This window comes from Oncorhynchus gorbuscha, linkage group LG07 (genome assembly GCF_021184085.1).
Source record: "Oncorhynchus gorbuscha isolate QuinsamMale2020 ecotype Even-year linkage group LG07, OgorEven_v1.0, whole genome shotgun sequence".
In the NCBI taxonomy this organism is placed as follows: Eukaryota; Metazoa; Chordata; class Actinopteri; order Salmoniformes; family Salmonidae; genus Oncorhynchus; species Oncorhynchus gorbuscha.
This window is the reverse complement of record NC_060179.1, coordinates 16507659-16521391: the sequence shown is the minus strand read 5'-3', so window position 1 is coordinate 16521391 and position 13733 is coordinate 16507659. Positions and strand designations below refer to the sequence as shown.

The 13733-nt window shown below is 47.6% G+C and overlaps 1 protein-coding gene across 5 annotated transcripts in view; it reads left to right on the top strand.

Annotated features, from left to right (window-relative positions):
* Positions 1–13733, top strand: part of LOC124039547 (phospholipid-transporting ATPase IB-like) — a 105806-nt gene that overhangs the window by 26913 nt on the left and 65160 nt on the right. For all 5 annotated transcript variants that reach the window (XM_046355638.1, XM_046355635.1, XM_046355634.1 and 2 more), the window contains 10 exons: positions 8–141; positions 246–321; positions 453–558; positions 716–798; positions 902–951; positions 1086–1155; positions 1247–1331; positions 1501–1640; positions 4003–4141; positions 4541–4605. In XM_046355638.1, coding sequence (XP_046211594.1) covers positions 8–141; positions 246–321; positions 453–558; positions 716–798; positions 902–951; positions 1086–1155; positions 1247–1331; positions 1501–1640; positions 4003–4141; positions 4541–4605 — 948 coding nt within the window. The remainder of the gene's footprint in view (positions 1–7; positions 142–245; positions 322–452; positions 559–715; positions 799–901; positions 952–1085; positions 1156–1246; positions 1332–1500; positions 1641–4002; positions 4142–4540; positions 4606–13733) is intronic.

The window sequence follows — 13733 nt, the reverse complement described above, 5'->3', positions numbered from 1 at the left end:
CTCCCAGGTGAAGTATCTGTTTTCTGATAAGACAGGAACTCTCACCTGTAACGTCATGCACTTCAAGAAGTGTACCATCGCTGGGATCACATACGGCCACTTCCCTGACCTGGATGTTGATCGTTCCATAGAGGACTTCAGGTCAGTGACCTCCTCTTATTCTTCACCTTTGGCTGTGCTTTATTTTAGTTTTATGTAGTTAGTGTCAATTAGTAGTGTTTAATTCTGTCCGTCTCCTCCCTCAGCCCCCTGCCGTCCAGCAGTCTTAACTCCACAGAGTTTGATGACCCCACTCTCATCCAGAACATTGAGAAGAACCATGTAGGTGTTCCCCTTCTGTCATGATAATTATTATACTGAAAGAGATTGACACTGGGCTGTGTATGACCACTCTCTTTCTCTTTGTTGCTCGCTCTCCCGATCTCGCTCTCTCGCTCATTCCCTCTCTCCAGCCGACCTCTGCTCAAATCTGTGAGTTCCTGACGATGATGGCGGTGTGTCACACCGTGGTCCCAGAGAGAGAGGAGGACCAGCTTATTTACCAGGCCTCCTCGCCAGGTATACAGCCTATCACGACACAGCTTATACACCTAGGAGCCAATCATACCTTGGCTACTAGACAGTAGAACCAATCACATCCAAGCTACTACACATTAGAGCCAATAGAATCAACTCAACATGTATGTGCACTGCATGTGTGTTTTCCTTTCCTCAGATGAAGGAGCTCTGGTGAAAGGAGCCAAAGGTCTGGGCTTCGTTTTCACAGCAAGGACTCCTGGCTCCGTTATCATGGAAGCTGTAAGTGTGGGTTTGAGACACGGGATGGAGTGCGTCATTTGAAGAAAGGTAAATATTCATCCCCTTCTCTGTTGAATTCTTTCTATTTGTTTGTGTCTTTCAGAGGGGGAAGGAGAAGAGCTTTGAGCTGCTGAATGTGCTGGAGTTTTCAAGGTAAATTAACCCCCCACACACACACACACACACACACACACACACACACACACACACACACACACACACACACACACACACACACACACACACACACATTCATAGACACTTAACAGTCATTCCCTTTTCTACAGTAACCGTAAGCGCATGTCTGTAGTGGTCCGAACCCCCGATGGGAAACTGCGTCTGTACTGCAAGGGAGCAGTGAGTATAACCCCAGTTTATTCCCGTAGTGGCATTGCTCATATTGAAGATGAACTGGCGCGTGTTGATGATGTCATGGTGTGTGCTTCAGGATAATGTGATCTTTGAGCGTCTCACTGATTCGTCTCAGTACAAAGAGTTGACCATGGCACATCTGGAACAGTTCGCCACCGAGGGTACGGCCTTTCTCGTTGTAAATGTGCTGGTCATATTTGTTCCTGCTATCTTTTGTCTACGTTCTCTTAACTTTTTACCATCTTTTTCTCTGCAAGATTCATTTTTCCCTTTCACTCCCTTTTTCTACCTTATTACCACTGTATTACATATTGACCTTGTCCCCCCCAGGTCTGCGGACTCTGTGTTTTACCTATGTTGATCTGGAGGAGGGGGTATACCAGGAGTGGCTGAAGGAGTACACCCGGATTAGCACTATCATCAAAGACCGGGCCCAGAAACTAGAGGACTGCTATGAACTGCTGGAGAAGGTTGGTTAGTGATTAGCATTGCATGTGTAGTTAGATCTTGCGAATATATATATATTTCTCTGTACTGTCTAGCATGGTGATATAGTGACTACCCCTCACTCCATCCCCTTCAGTCAGTGTGTTGTTGGGTTGGTAAGATAGTGACTACACCTCACTCTATCCCCTTCAGTCAGTGTGTTGTTGGGCTGGTATCCCCTTCAGTCAGTGTGTTGGGTTGGGATAGTGACTGTCAGTGTGTTGTTGGGTTGGTAAGATAGTGACTACCCATCACTCTATCCCCTTCAGTCAGTGTGTTGCTGGGTTGGTAAGATAGTGACTACCCCTCACTCTATCCCCTTCAGTCAGTGTGTTGTTGGGTTGGTAAGATAGTGACTACCCCTCACTCTATCCCCTTCAGTCAGTGTGTTGTTGGGTTGGTAAGATAGTGACTACCCCTCACTCCATCCCCTTCAGTCAGTGTGTTGCTGGGTTGGTAAGATAGTGACTACCCATCACTCCATCCCCTTCAGTCAGTGTGTTGCTGGGTTGGTAAGATAGTGACTACCCCTCACTCTATCCCCTTCAGTCAGTGTGTTGTTGGGCTGGTAAGATAGTGACTACCCATCACTCTATCCCCTTCAGTCAGTGTGTTGTTGGGCTGGTAAGATAGTGACTACCCATCACTCTATCCCCTTCAGTCAGTGTGTTGTTGGGTTGGTAAGATAGTGACTACCCCTCACTCCATCCCCTTCAGTCAGTGTGTTGCTGGGCTGGTGAGTTTGTCCAGCAGAGGGCAGAGTGGTCCCACTGATCAACTGTTGAGAACTATGACCTCTCAGTACTGAAGAAGCCCGGTTTCCCCCGAGGAACCCCCCCCTCTCCCCTCTGTGTGTGTGTGTGTGTGTGTGTGTGTGTGTGTGTGTGTGTGTGTGTGTGTGTGTGTGTGTGTGTGTGTGTGTGTGTGTGTGTGTGTGTGTGTGTGTGTGTGTGTGTGTGCACAAACACCAGTCGGTCACTCCCCTAAGGTGGTTAATAGTCTGGACATGGAAGCTGTAGGCACAAAACTAATTCTGAGAGTGTATAGATTAAGGCTGGCCATTAGGATGGCACATGACTCCACAGCTGCCTTTGTTTGGCTGTAATGAGAGTGTATAGATTAAGGCTGGCCATTAGGATGGCACATGACTCCACAGCTGCCTTTGTTTGGCTGTAATGAGAGTGTATAGATTAAGGCTGGCCATTAGGATGGCACATGACTCCACAGCTGCCTTTGTTTGGCTGTAATGAGAGTGTATAGATTAAGGCTGGCCATTAGGATGGCACATGACTCCACAGCTGCCTTTGTTTGGCTGTAATGAGAGTGTATAGATTAAGGCTGGCCATTAGGATGGCACATGACTCCACAGCTGCCTTTGTTTGGCTGTAATGAGAGTGTATAGATTAAGGCTGGCCATTAGGATGGCACATGACTCCACAGCTGCCTTTGTTTGGCTGTAATGAGAGTGTATAGATTAAGGCTGGCCATTAGGATGGCACATGACTCCACAGCTGCCTTTGTTTGGCTGTAATGAGAGTGTATAGATTAAGGCTGGCCATTAGGATGGCACATGACTCCACAGCTGCCTTTGTTTGGCTGTAATGAGAGTGTATAGATTAAGGCTGGCCATTAGGATGGCACATGACTCCACAGCTGCCTTTGTTTGGCTGTAATGAGAGTGTATAGATTAAGGCTGGCCATTAGGATGGCACATGACTCCACAGCTGCCTTTGTTTGGCTGTAATGAGAGTGTATAGATTAAGGCTGGCCATTAGGATGGCACATGACTCCACAGCTGCCTTTGTTTGGCTGTAATGAGAGTGTATAGATTAAGGCTGGCCATTAGGATGGCACATGACTCCACAGCTGCCTTTGTTTGGCTGTAATGAGAGTGTATACATTAAGGCTGGCCATTAGGATGGCACATGACTCCACAGCTGCCTTTGTTTGGCTGTAATGAGAGGCAGCCCTCCAGTAAAGAGGGGTTTTGAGAGACGGCCCAGAGGAGAGGAGGGGGAAGGTAATGGGATAGAAGTGAGGAAAGGGTTTCGGTAGACTGGAAGACTACAGAGATAATTACCCTCACCAGTCTGCCAAGAGACCCTTAAAACTGGTGTGTGGGTGTGTATGGGTGACTACATGACTGTATTTGCGTGTTTTAATAGAGTTCAAAGTAAATGTTTGGGAAACATTAAGACCCACATGATACAGACCAATTCTTACCCTGTCTAATGCTTCTGCTGCCCAGCCTGTCTCTTCAACTTGGTTACCCTGTCTAGTGCTTCTGCTGCCCAGCCTGTCTCTTCAACTTGGTTGTAGCTTATAAGAGCCCCTCCCCCTCTGTAGGATCTGTTGTTGTTGGGGGCCACAGCTATAGAGGACCGTCTCCAGGCAGGGGTCCCTGAGACCATCGCTACTCTAATGAAGGCCGACATCAAGATCTGGGTCCTCACCGGAGACAAACAGGAGACCGCCATAAACATAGGTGAGAGAGAGAGGGGCATGGAGAGAGAGAGGGGCATGGAGAGAGAGAGGGGCATGGAGAGAGAGAGGGGCATGGAGAGAGATGGAGAGAGAGAGGGGCATGGAGAGAGAGAGGGGCATGGAGAGAGAGGGGCATGGGAGAGAGGGGGCATGGGAGAGAGAGGGGGGCATGGAGAGAGAGAGGGGCATGGAGAGGGGGAGAGAGGGGGCATGGAGAGAGAGAGAGGGGGGCATGGAGAGGGGGAGCGAGAGAGGGGCATGGAGAGAGGGGGAGCGAGAGAGGGGGAGCATGGAGATGAGGGGGGGAGCATGGAGAGAGGGGGAGCGAGCATGAGAGAGGGGGAGGGAGAGAGAGAGAGATCTCTGTGCGCTGTATCTGGTATTGTATTCTCTGTCTCAGGCTACTCCTGTCGTCTGGTGACCCACGGCATGTCCCTCCTCATCGTCAACGAGGACTCATTGGATGTGAGTACATCTTCCTCACCTCTTCCACCCAGCCATTTCCTCATCTTCCACTCCCTCCTCCCTCTCCTCTTTGGGTCTGTGTGGGCTCTAGAGTGTTACCGTGGGAATCGGGGTGTGGCAGAGTAGAGATTGGTGTATGTGTCTCTTTGTCTGCTCACAGGTGGAGGTAATTAAGGTGTCTGGTGTTTTCCTGGAGAAAGAGATGAAAGACTCATACTGCTGTATCGCTTTCTTTCCTCTCATCCCTGTCTCTCTCTCTCTCTCGCACACACACAAACACAGATTCTGGTCAGATTCCATTTAAACCTGTGATTTAGGCTGGTTGAGTTGAGGGTCAGTATTTATGTTGTTTTCACGGAGAGTCTGCTGATTCTAAGTGGCTGGATTACTGTCATGTGAGAATAAACACACACTCTGTCTCAGCAGGGGTGTAAAGTACTTAAGTAGAAATACATTAAAGTACCATATAAGTAGTTTTTCAGGGTATCTTTACTTTACTATTTATATTTTTGACAGCTTTAACTTCCGCACATTCCTTAAGAAAATGTTTGTTTTACTCCATATGACACCCAAAAGTATATTTTGAATCGTAACAGGACAGGAGAACGGCCCTCATCCCTACTGTCTCTGTTCTGGCAGACTCAGTAAACACATGCTTCATTTGTAAATGATGTCTGAGTGTTGGAGTGTACCCCTGGCTATAGGTAAATGATGTCTGAGTGTTGGAGTGGTGCCCTGGCTATAGGTAAATGATGTCTGAGTGTTGGGAGTGTACCCCTGGCTATAGGTAAATGATGTTGGAGTGGTGCCCTGGCTATAGGTAAATGATGTCTGAGTGTTGGGAGTGTACCCCTGGCTATAAATGATGTAAAAATGATGTCTGAGTGTTGGCTATAGGTAAATGATGTGCCCCTGGCTATAGGTAAATGATGTCTGAGTGTTGGAGTGTACCCCTGGCTATAGGTAAATGATGTTGGATAGGTAAATGATGTCTGCCCTGGCTATAGGTAAATGATGTCTGAGTGTTGGAGTGGTGCCCTGGCTATAGGTAAATGATGTCTATAGTGTTGGAGTGTACCCCTGGCTATAGGTAAATGATGTGTTGGAGTGGTGCCCTGGCTATAGGTAAATGAGTGGTGCCCTGGCTATAGGTAAATGATGTCTGAGTGTTGGAGTGTACCCCTGGCTATAGGTAAATGATGTTGGAGTGGTGCCCTGGCTATAGGTAAATGATGTCTGAGTGTTGGAGTGGTGCCCTGGCTATAGGTAAATGATGTCTAAGTGTTGGAGTGTACCCCTGGCTATAGGTAAATGATGTTGGATAGGTAAATGATGTCTGCCCTGGCTATAGGTAAATGATGTAAATGATGTCTGAGTGTTGGAGTGGGGCCCTGGCTATAGGTAAATGATGTCTGAGTGTTGGAGTGGTGCCCTGGCTATAGGTAAATGATGTCTGAGTGTTGGAGTGTACCCCTGGCTATAGGTAAATGATGTTGGAGTGGTGCCCTGGCTATAGGTAAATGATGTCTGAGTGTTGGAGTGGTGCCCTGGCTATAGGTAAATGATGTCTGAGTGTTGGAGTGTACCCCTGGCTATAGGTAAATGATGTCTGAGTGTTGGAGTGTACCCCTGGCTATAGGTAAATGATGTCTGAGTGTTGGAGTGTGCCCCTGGCTCTCCATAAACTAAAAAAAAATAGAAAATGGTGCCCTCTGGTTTGCAAAATTAAAAGCAATTTGAAATTATTTTTAATTTTGATACTTAAGTATATTTAAAACCAAATGCTGTTAGACTTTTATGCAAGTAATATTCTTTTTACATTTGACTTTTTATTTAACTAGGCACGTCAGTTAAGAACAAATGGTTATTTTCAATGACAGCCTAGGAACAGTAGGTAGAACAGGGGCAGAACAATAGATGTTTACCTTGTCAGCTCGGGGATTCAATCTTGCAACCATTCAGTTACATTTACATTTACATTTAAGTCATTTAGCAGACGCTCTTATCCAGAGCGACTTACAAATTGGTGCATTCACCTTATGACATCCAGTGGAACAGTCACTTTACAATAGTGCATCTAAATCTTAAAGGGGGGGGTGAGAAGGATTACTTATCCTATCCTAGGTATTCCTTAAAGAGGTGGGGTTTCAGGTGTCTCTGGAAGGTGGTGATTGACTCCGCTGTCCTGGCGTCGTGAGGGAGTTTGTTCCACCATTGGGGGGCCAGAGCAGCGAACAGTTTTGACTGGGCTGAGCGGGAACTGTACTTCCTCAGTGGTAGGGAGGTGAGCAGGCCAGAGGTGGATGAACGCAGTGCCCTTGTTTGGGTGTAGGGCCTGATCAGAGCCTGGAGGTACTGAGGTGCCGTTCCCCTCACAGCTCCGTAGGCAAGCACCATGGTCTTGTAGCGGATGCGAGCTTCAACTGGAAGCCAGTGGAGAGAGCGGAGGAGCGGGGTGACGTGAGAGAACTTGGGAAGGTTGAACACCAGACGGGCTGCGGCGTTCTGGATGAGTTGTAGGGGTTTAATGGCACAGTCAGGGAGCCCAGCCAACAGCGAGTTGCAGTAATCCAGACGGGAGATGACAAGCGCCTGGATTAGGACCCGCGCCGCTTCCTGTGTGAGGCAGTGTCGTACTCTGCGGATGTTGTAGAGCATGAACCTACAGGAACGGGCCACCGCCTTGATGTTAGTTGAGAACGACAGGGTGTTGTCCAGGATCACGCCAAGGTTCTTAGCGCTCTGGGAGGAGGACACAATGGAGTTGTCAACCGTGATGGCGAGATCATGGAACGGGCAGTCCTTCCCCGGGAGGAAGAGCAGCTCCGTCTTGCAGAGGTTCAGCTTGAGGTGGTGATCCGTCATCCACACTGATATGTCTGCCAGACATGCAGAGATGCGATTCGCCACCTGGTCATCAGAAGGGGGAAAGGAGAAGATTAATTGTGTGTCGTCTGCATAGCAATGATAGGAGAGACCATGTGAGGTTATGACAGAGCCAAGTGACTTGGTGTATAGCGAGAATAGGAGAGGGCCTAGAACAGAGCCCTGGGGGACACCAGTGGTGAGAGCGCGTGGTGAGGAGACAGATTCTCGCCACGCCACCTGGTAGGTGCGACCTGTCAGGTAGGACGCAATCCAAGCGTGGGCCGCGCCGGAGATGCCCAACTCGGAGAGGGTGGAGAGGAGGATCTGATGGTTTACAGTATCGAAGGCAGCCGATAGGTCTAGAAGGATGAGAGCAGAGGAGAGAGAGTTGGCTTTAGCAGTGCGGAGCGCCTCCGTGATACAGAGAAGAGCAGTCTCAGTTGAATGACTAGTCTTGAAACCTGACTGATTTGGATCAAGAAGGTCATTCAGAGAGAGATAGCGGGAGAGCTGGCCAAGGACGGCACGTTCAAGAGTTTTGGAGAGAAAAGAAAGAAGGGATACTGGTCTGTAGTTGTTAACATCGGAGGGATCGAGTGTAGGTTTTTTCAGAAGGGGTGCAACTCTCGCTCTCTTGAAGACGGAAGGGACATAGCCAGCGGTCAGGGATGAGTTGATGAGCGAGGTGAGGTAAGGGAGAAGGTCTCTGGAAATGGTCTGGAGAAGAGAGGAGGGGATAGGGTCAAGCGGGCAGGTTGTTGGGCGGCCGGTCGTCACAAGACGCGAGATTTCATCTGGAGAGAGAGGGGGAGAAAGAGGTCAGAGCACAGGGTAGGGCAGTGTGAGCAGAACCAGCGGTGTCGTTTGACTTAGCAAACGAGGATCGGATGTCGTCGACCTTCTTTTCAAAATGGTTGAACCACAGCATGGTTGTTCGGAGCATCATTTGGTAGACGTCATTTCCGGTCACAACTTGCAGGCTTGTTTTCAAATTGCTGTGCGTTTTGTTGCCAACCTATTTTGCTACCTGACAACTTTACGGGTTTCACTTTTTAATTACCGTTCATATATTTATTTTTTCCTCGACTTTTTCACTCCGGACGCTTTATCTGGACACGATTCGTCAGGACCTCCAACAGCCGAAGCTAAGTAGTAACATTAACATGATGCCTTCTAATTGCAGCCGCTGTGCTCGCCTTACGGCGAGGATAGCTGTACTGCAAGCCCAGCTTCAGACGCAATCGTTAGGCAAGGGTAATTTCAGTGTAGGAAAGGATGAAACAGCGTCTGTGCCACCAGTAAGTACAGATAGTAGTATAAATCCCCTGGCACAGTCCCCGCAGCCGGACAACTTTCTCACGGTTTCTGGAAGGAAATGCTGTAGGAACGCTCAACCGGTGTCGCTCATTCAGCAGACAGAAACTTTCAACCGGTTCTCCCCATTAAGCAGCGGGTCGGTGTCAGAGGCCGAGTCTTCTCTGGTCTCTACTCCTCCCGTTACGGGGTCTGAGACGCCGAAGCTTCCCACCATTAGCTCTGACAAATTGAAAACTCTAGTCATTGGCGACTCCATTACCCGCAGTATTAGACTTAAAGCGAATCATCCAGCGATCATACACTGTTTACCCGGGGGCAGGGCTACCGACGTTAAGGCTAATCTGAAGATGGTGCTGGCTAAAGCTAAAACTGGCGAGTGTAGAGAGTATAGAGATATTGTTATCCACGTCGGCACCAACGATGTTAGGATGAAACAGTCAGAGATCACCAAGCGCAACATAGCTTCTGCGTGCATATCAGCTAGAAAGATGTGTCGGCATCGAGTAATTGTCTCTGGCCCCCTCCCAGTTAGGGGAGTGATGAGCTCTACAGCAGAGTCTCACAACTCAATCGCTGGTTGAAAACTGTTTTCTGCCCCTCCCAAAAGATAGAATTTGTAGATAATTGGCCCTCTTTCTGGGACTCGCCCACAAACAGGACCAAGCCTGACCTGCTGAGGAGTGACGGACTCCATCCTAGCTGGAGGGGTGCTCTCATCTTATCTGCCAACATAGACAGGGCTCTAACTCCTCTAGCTCCACAATGAAATAGGGTGCAGGCCAGGCAGCAGGCTATTAGCCAGCCTGCCAGCATAGTGGAGTCTGCCACTAGCATAGTTAGTGTAGTCAGCTCAGCTATCACCATTGAGACCGTGTCTGTGCCTCGACCTGGGTTGGGCAAAACTAAACATGGCGGTGTTTGCCTTAGCAATCTCACTAGGATAAAGACCACCTCCATTCCTGTCATTACTGAAAGAGATCATGATACCTCACATCTCAAAATAGGGCTACTTAATGTTAGATCCCTTACTTCAAAGGCAATTATAGTCAATGAACTAATCACTGATCATAATCTTGATGTGATTGGCCTGACTGAAACATGGCTTAAGCCTGATGAATTTACTGTGTTAAATGAGGCCTCACCTCCTGGCTACACTAGTGACCATATCCCCGTGCATCCCGCAAAGGCGGAGGTGTTGCTAACATTTACGATAGCAAATTTCAATTTACAAAAAAAAAATGACGTTTTCGTCTTTTGAGCTTCTAGTCATGAAATCTATGCAGCCTACTCAATCACTTTTTATAGCTACTGTTTACAGGCCTCCTGGGCCATATACAGCGTTTCTCACTGAGTTCCCTGAATTCCTATCAGACCTTGTAGTCATTGCAGATAATATTCTAATCTTTGGTGACTTTAATATTCACATGGAAAAGTCCACAGACCCACTCCAAAAGGCTTTTGGAGCCATCATCGACTCAGTGGGTTTTGTCCAACATGTCTCTGGACCCACTCACTCTCACAGTCATACGCTGGACCTAGTTTTGTCCCATGGAATAAATGTTGTGGATCTTAATGTTTTTCCTCATAATCCTGGACTATCAGACCACCATTTTATTACGTTTGCAATTGCAACAAATAATCTGCTCAGACCCCAACCAAGGAACATCAAAAGTCGTGCTATAAATTCACAGACAACACAAAGATTCCTTGATGCCCTTCCAGACTCCCTCTGCCTACCCAAGGACGCCAGAGGACAAAAATCCGTTAACCACCTAACTGAGGATCTCAATTTAACCTTGCGCAATACCCTAGATGCAGTTGCACCCCTAAAAACTAAAAAAATGTCTCATAAGAAACTAGCTCCATGGTACACAGAAAATACCCGAGCTCTGAAGCAAGCTTCCAGAAAATTGGAACGGAAATGGCGCCACACCAAACTGGAAGTCTTCCGACTAGCTTGGAAGGATGGTACCGTGCAGTACCGAAGAGCCCTTACTGCTGCTCGATCGTCCTATTTTTCTAACTTAATTGAGGAAAATAAGAACAATCCGAAATTCCTTTTTGATACTGTGGCAAAGCTAACTAAAAAGCAGCATTCCCCAAGAGAGGATGACTTGCACTTTAGCAGTGATAAATTCATGAACTTCTTTGAGGAAAAGATTATGATTATTAGAAAGCAAATTACGGACTCCTCTTTAAACCTGCGTATTCCTCCAAACCTCAGTTGTCCTGAGTCTGCACAACTCTGCCAGGACCTAGGATCAAGAGAGACGCTCAAGTGTTTTAGTACTATATCTCTTGACACAATGATGAAAATAATCATGGCCTCTAAACCTTCAAGCTGTATACTGGACCCTATTCCAACTAAACTACTGAAAGAGCTGCTTCCTGTGCTTGGCCCTCCTATGTTGAACATAATAAACGGCTCTCTATCCACTGGATGTGTACCAAACTCACTAAAAGTGGCAGTAATAAAGCCTCTCTTGAAAAAGCCAAACCTTGACCCAGAAAATATAAAAACTATCGGCCTATATCGAATCTTCCATTCCTCTCAAAGATTTTAGAGAAGGCTGTTGCGCAGCAACTCACTGCCTTCCTGAAGACAAACAATGTATACGAAATGCTTCAGTCTGGTTTTAGACCCCATCATAGCACTGAGACGGCACTTGTGAAGGTGGTAAATGACATTTTGATGGCATCGGACCGAGGCTCTGCATCTGTCCTCGTGCTCCTAGACCTTAGTGCTGCTTTTGATACCATCGATCACCACATTCTTTTGGAGAGATTGGAAACCCAAATTGGTCTACACGGACATGTTCTGGCCTGGTTTAGGTCTTATCTGTCGGAAAGATATCAGTTTGTCTCTGTGAATGGTTTGTCCTCTGACAAATCAACTGTACATTTCGGTGTTCCTCAAGGTTCTGTTTTAGGACCACTATTGTTTTCACTATATATTTTACCTCTTGGGGATGTTATTCGAAAACATAATGTAAACTTTCACTGCTATGCGGATGACACACAGCTGTACATTTCAATGAAACATGGTGAAGCACCAAAATTGCCCTCGCTAGAAGCATGTGTTTCAGACATAAGGAAGTGGATGGCTGCAAACTTTCTACTATTAAACTCGGACAAAACAGAGATGCTTGTTCTAGGTCCCAAGAAACAAAGAGATCTTCTGTTGAATCTGACAATTAATCTTAATGGTTGTACAGTCGTCTCAAATAAAACTGTGAAGGACCTCGGCGTTACTCTGGACCCTGATCTCTCTTTTGAAGAACATATCAAGACCATTTCGAGGACAGCTTTTTTCCATCTACGTAACATTGCAAAAATCAGAAACTTTCTGTCCAAAAATGATGCAGAAAAATTAATCCATGCTTTTGTCACTTCTAGGTTAGACTACTGCAATGCTCTATTTTCCGGCTACCCGGATAAAGCACTAAATAAACTTCAGTTAGTGCTAAATACGGCTGCTAGAATCCTGACTAGAACCAAAAATTTGATCATATTACTCCAGTGCTAGCCTCTCTACACTGGCTTCCTGTCAAAGCAAGGGCTGATTTCAAGGTTTTACTGCTAACCTACAAAGCATTACATGGGCTTGCTCCTACCTACCTCTCTGATTTGGTCCTGCCGTACATACCTATACGTACGCTACGGTCACAAGACGCAGGCCTCCTAATTGTCCCTAGAATTTCTAAGCAAACAGCTGGAGGCAGGGCTTTCTCCTATAGAGCTCCATTTTTATGGAACGGTCTGCCTACCCATGTCAGAGACGCAAACTCGGTCTCAACCTTTAAGTCTTTACTGAAGACTCATCTCTTCAGTGTGTCATATGATTGAGTGTAGTCTGGCCCAGGAGTGGGAAGGTGAACGGAAAGGCTCTGGAGCAACGAACCGCCCTTGCTGTCTCTGCCTGGCCGGTTCCCCTTTTTCCACTGGGATTCTCTGCCTCTAACCCTGTTACGGGGGCTGAGTCACTGGCTTGCTGGGGCTCTCTCGTGCCGTCCCTGGGGGGATGCGTCACCTGGGTGGGTTGATTCACTGTTGTGGTCGGCCTGTCTGGGTTCCCCCACCCCTTGGGTTGTACCGTGTCGGAGATCTTTGTGGGCTATACTCGGCCTTGTCTCAGGATGGTAAGTTGGTGGTTGAAGATTTCCCTCTAGTGGTGTGGGGGCTGTGCTTTGGCAAAGTGGGTGGGGTTATATCCTTCCTGTTTGGCCCTGTCCGGGGTGTCCTCTGATGGGGCCACAGTGTCTCCTGACCCCTCCTGTCTCAGCCTCCAGTATTTATGCTGCAGTAGTTTATGTGTCGGGGGCTAGGGTCAGTTTGTTTATCTGGAGTACTTCTCCTGTCCTATTCGGTGTCCTGTGTAAATCTAAGTGTGCGTTCTCTAATTCTCTCCTTCTCTCTTTCTTTCTCTCTCTCGGAGGACCTGAGCCCTAGAACCATGCCCCAGGACTACCTGACATGATGACTCCTTGCTGTCCCCAGTCCACCTGGCCATGCTGCTGCTCCAGTTTCAACTGGCCTGGGCCCTAGGACCATGTCCCAGGACTACCTGACATGAGGACTCCTTGCTGTCCCCAGTCCACCTGGCCATGCTCCTGCTCCAGTTTCAACTGTTCTGCCTTACTATTATTCAACCATGCTGGTCATTTATGAACATTTGAACATCTTGGCCACGTTCTGTTATAATCTCCACCCGGCACAGCCAGAAGAGGACTGGCCACCCCACATATGCTCTCTCTAATTCTCTCTTTCTTTCTCTCTCTCGGAGGACCTGAGCCCTAGGACCGTGCCCCAGGACTACCTGACATGATGGCTCCTTGCTGTCCCCAGTCCATCTGACTGTGCTGCTGCTCCAGTTTCAACTGTTCTGCCTTATTATTATTTGACCATGCTGGTCATTTATGAACATTTGAACATCTTGGTCATGT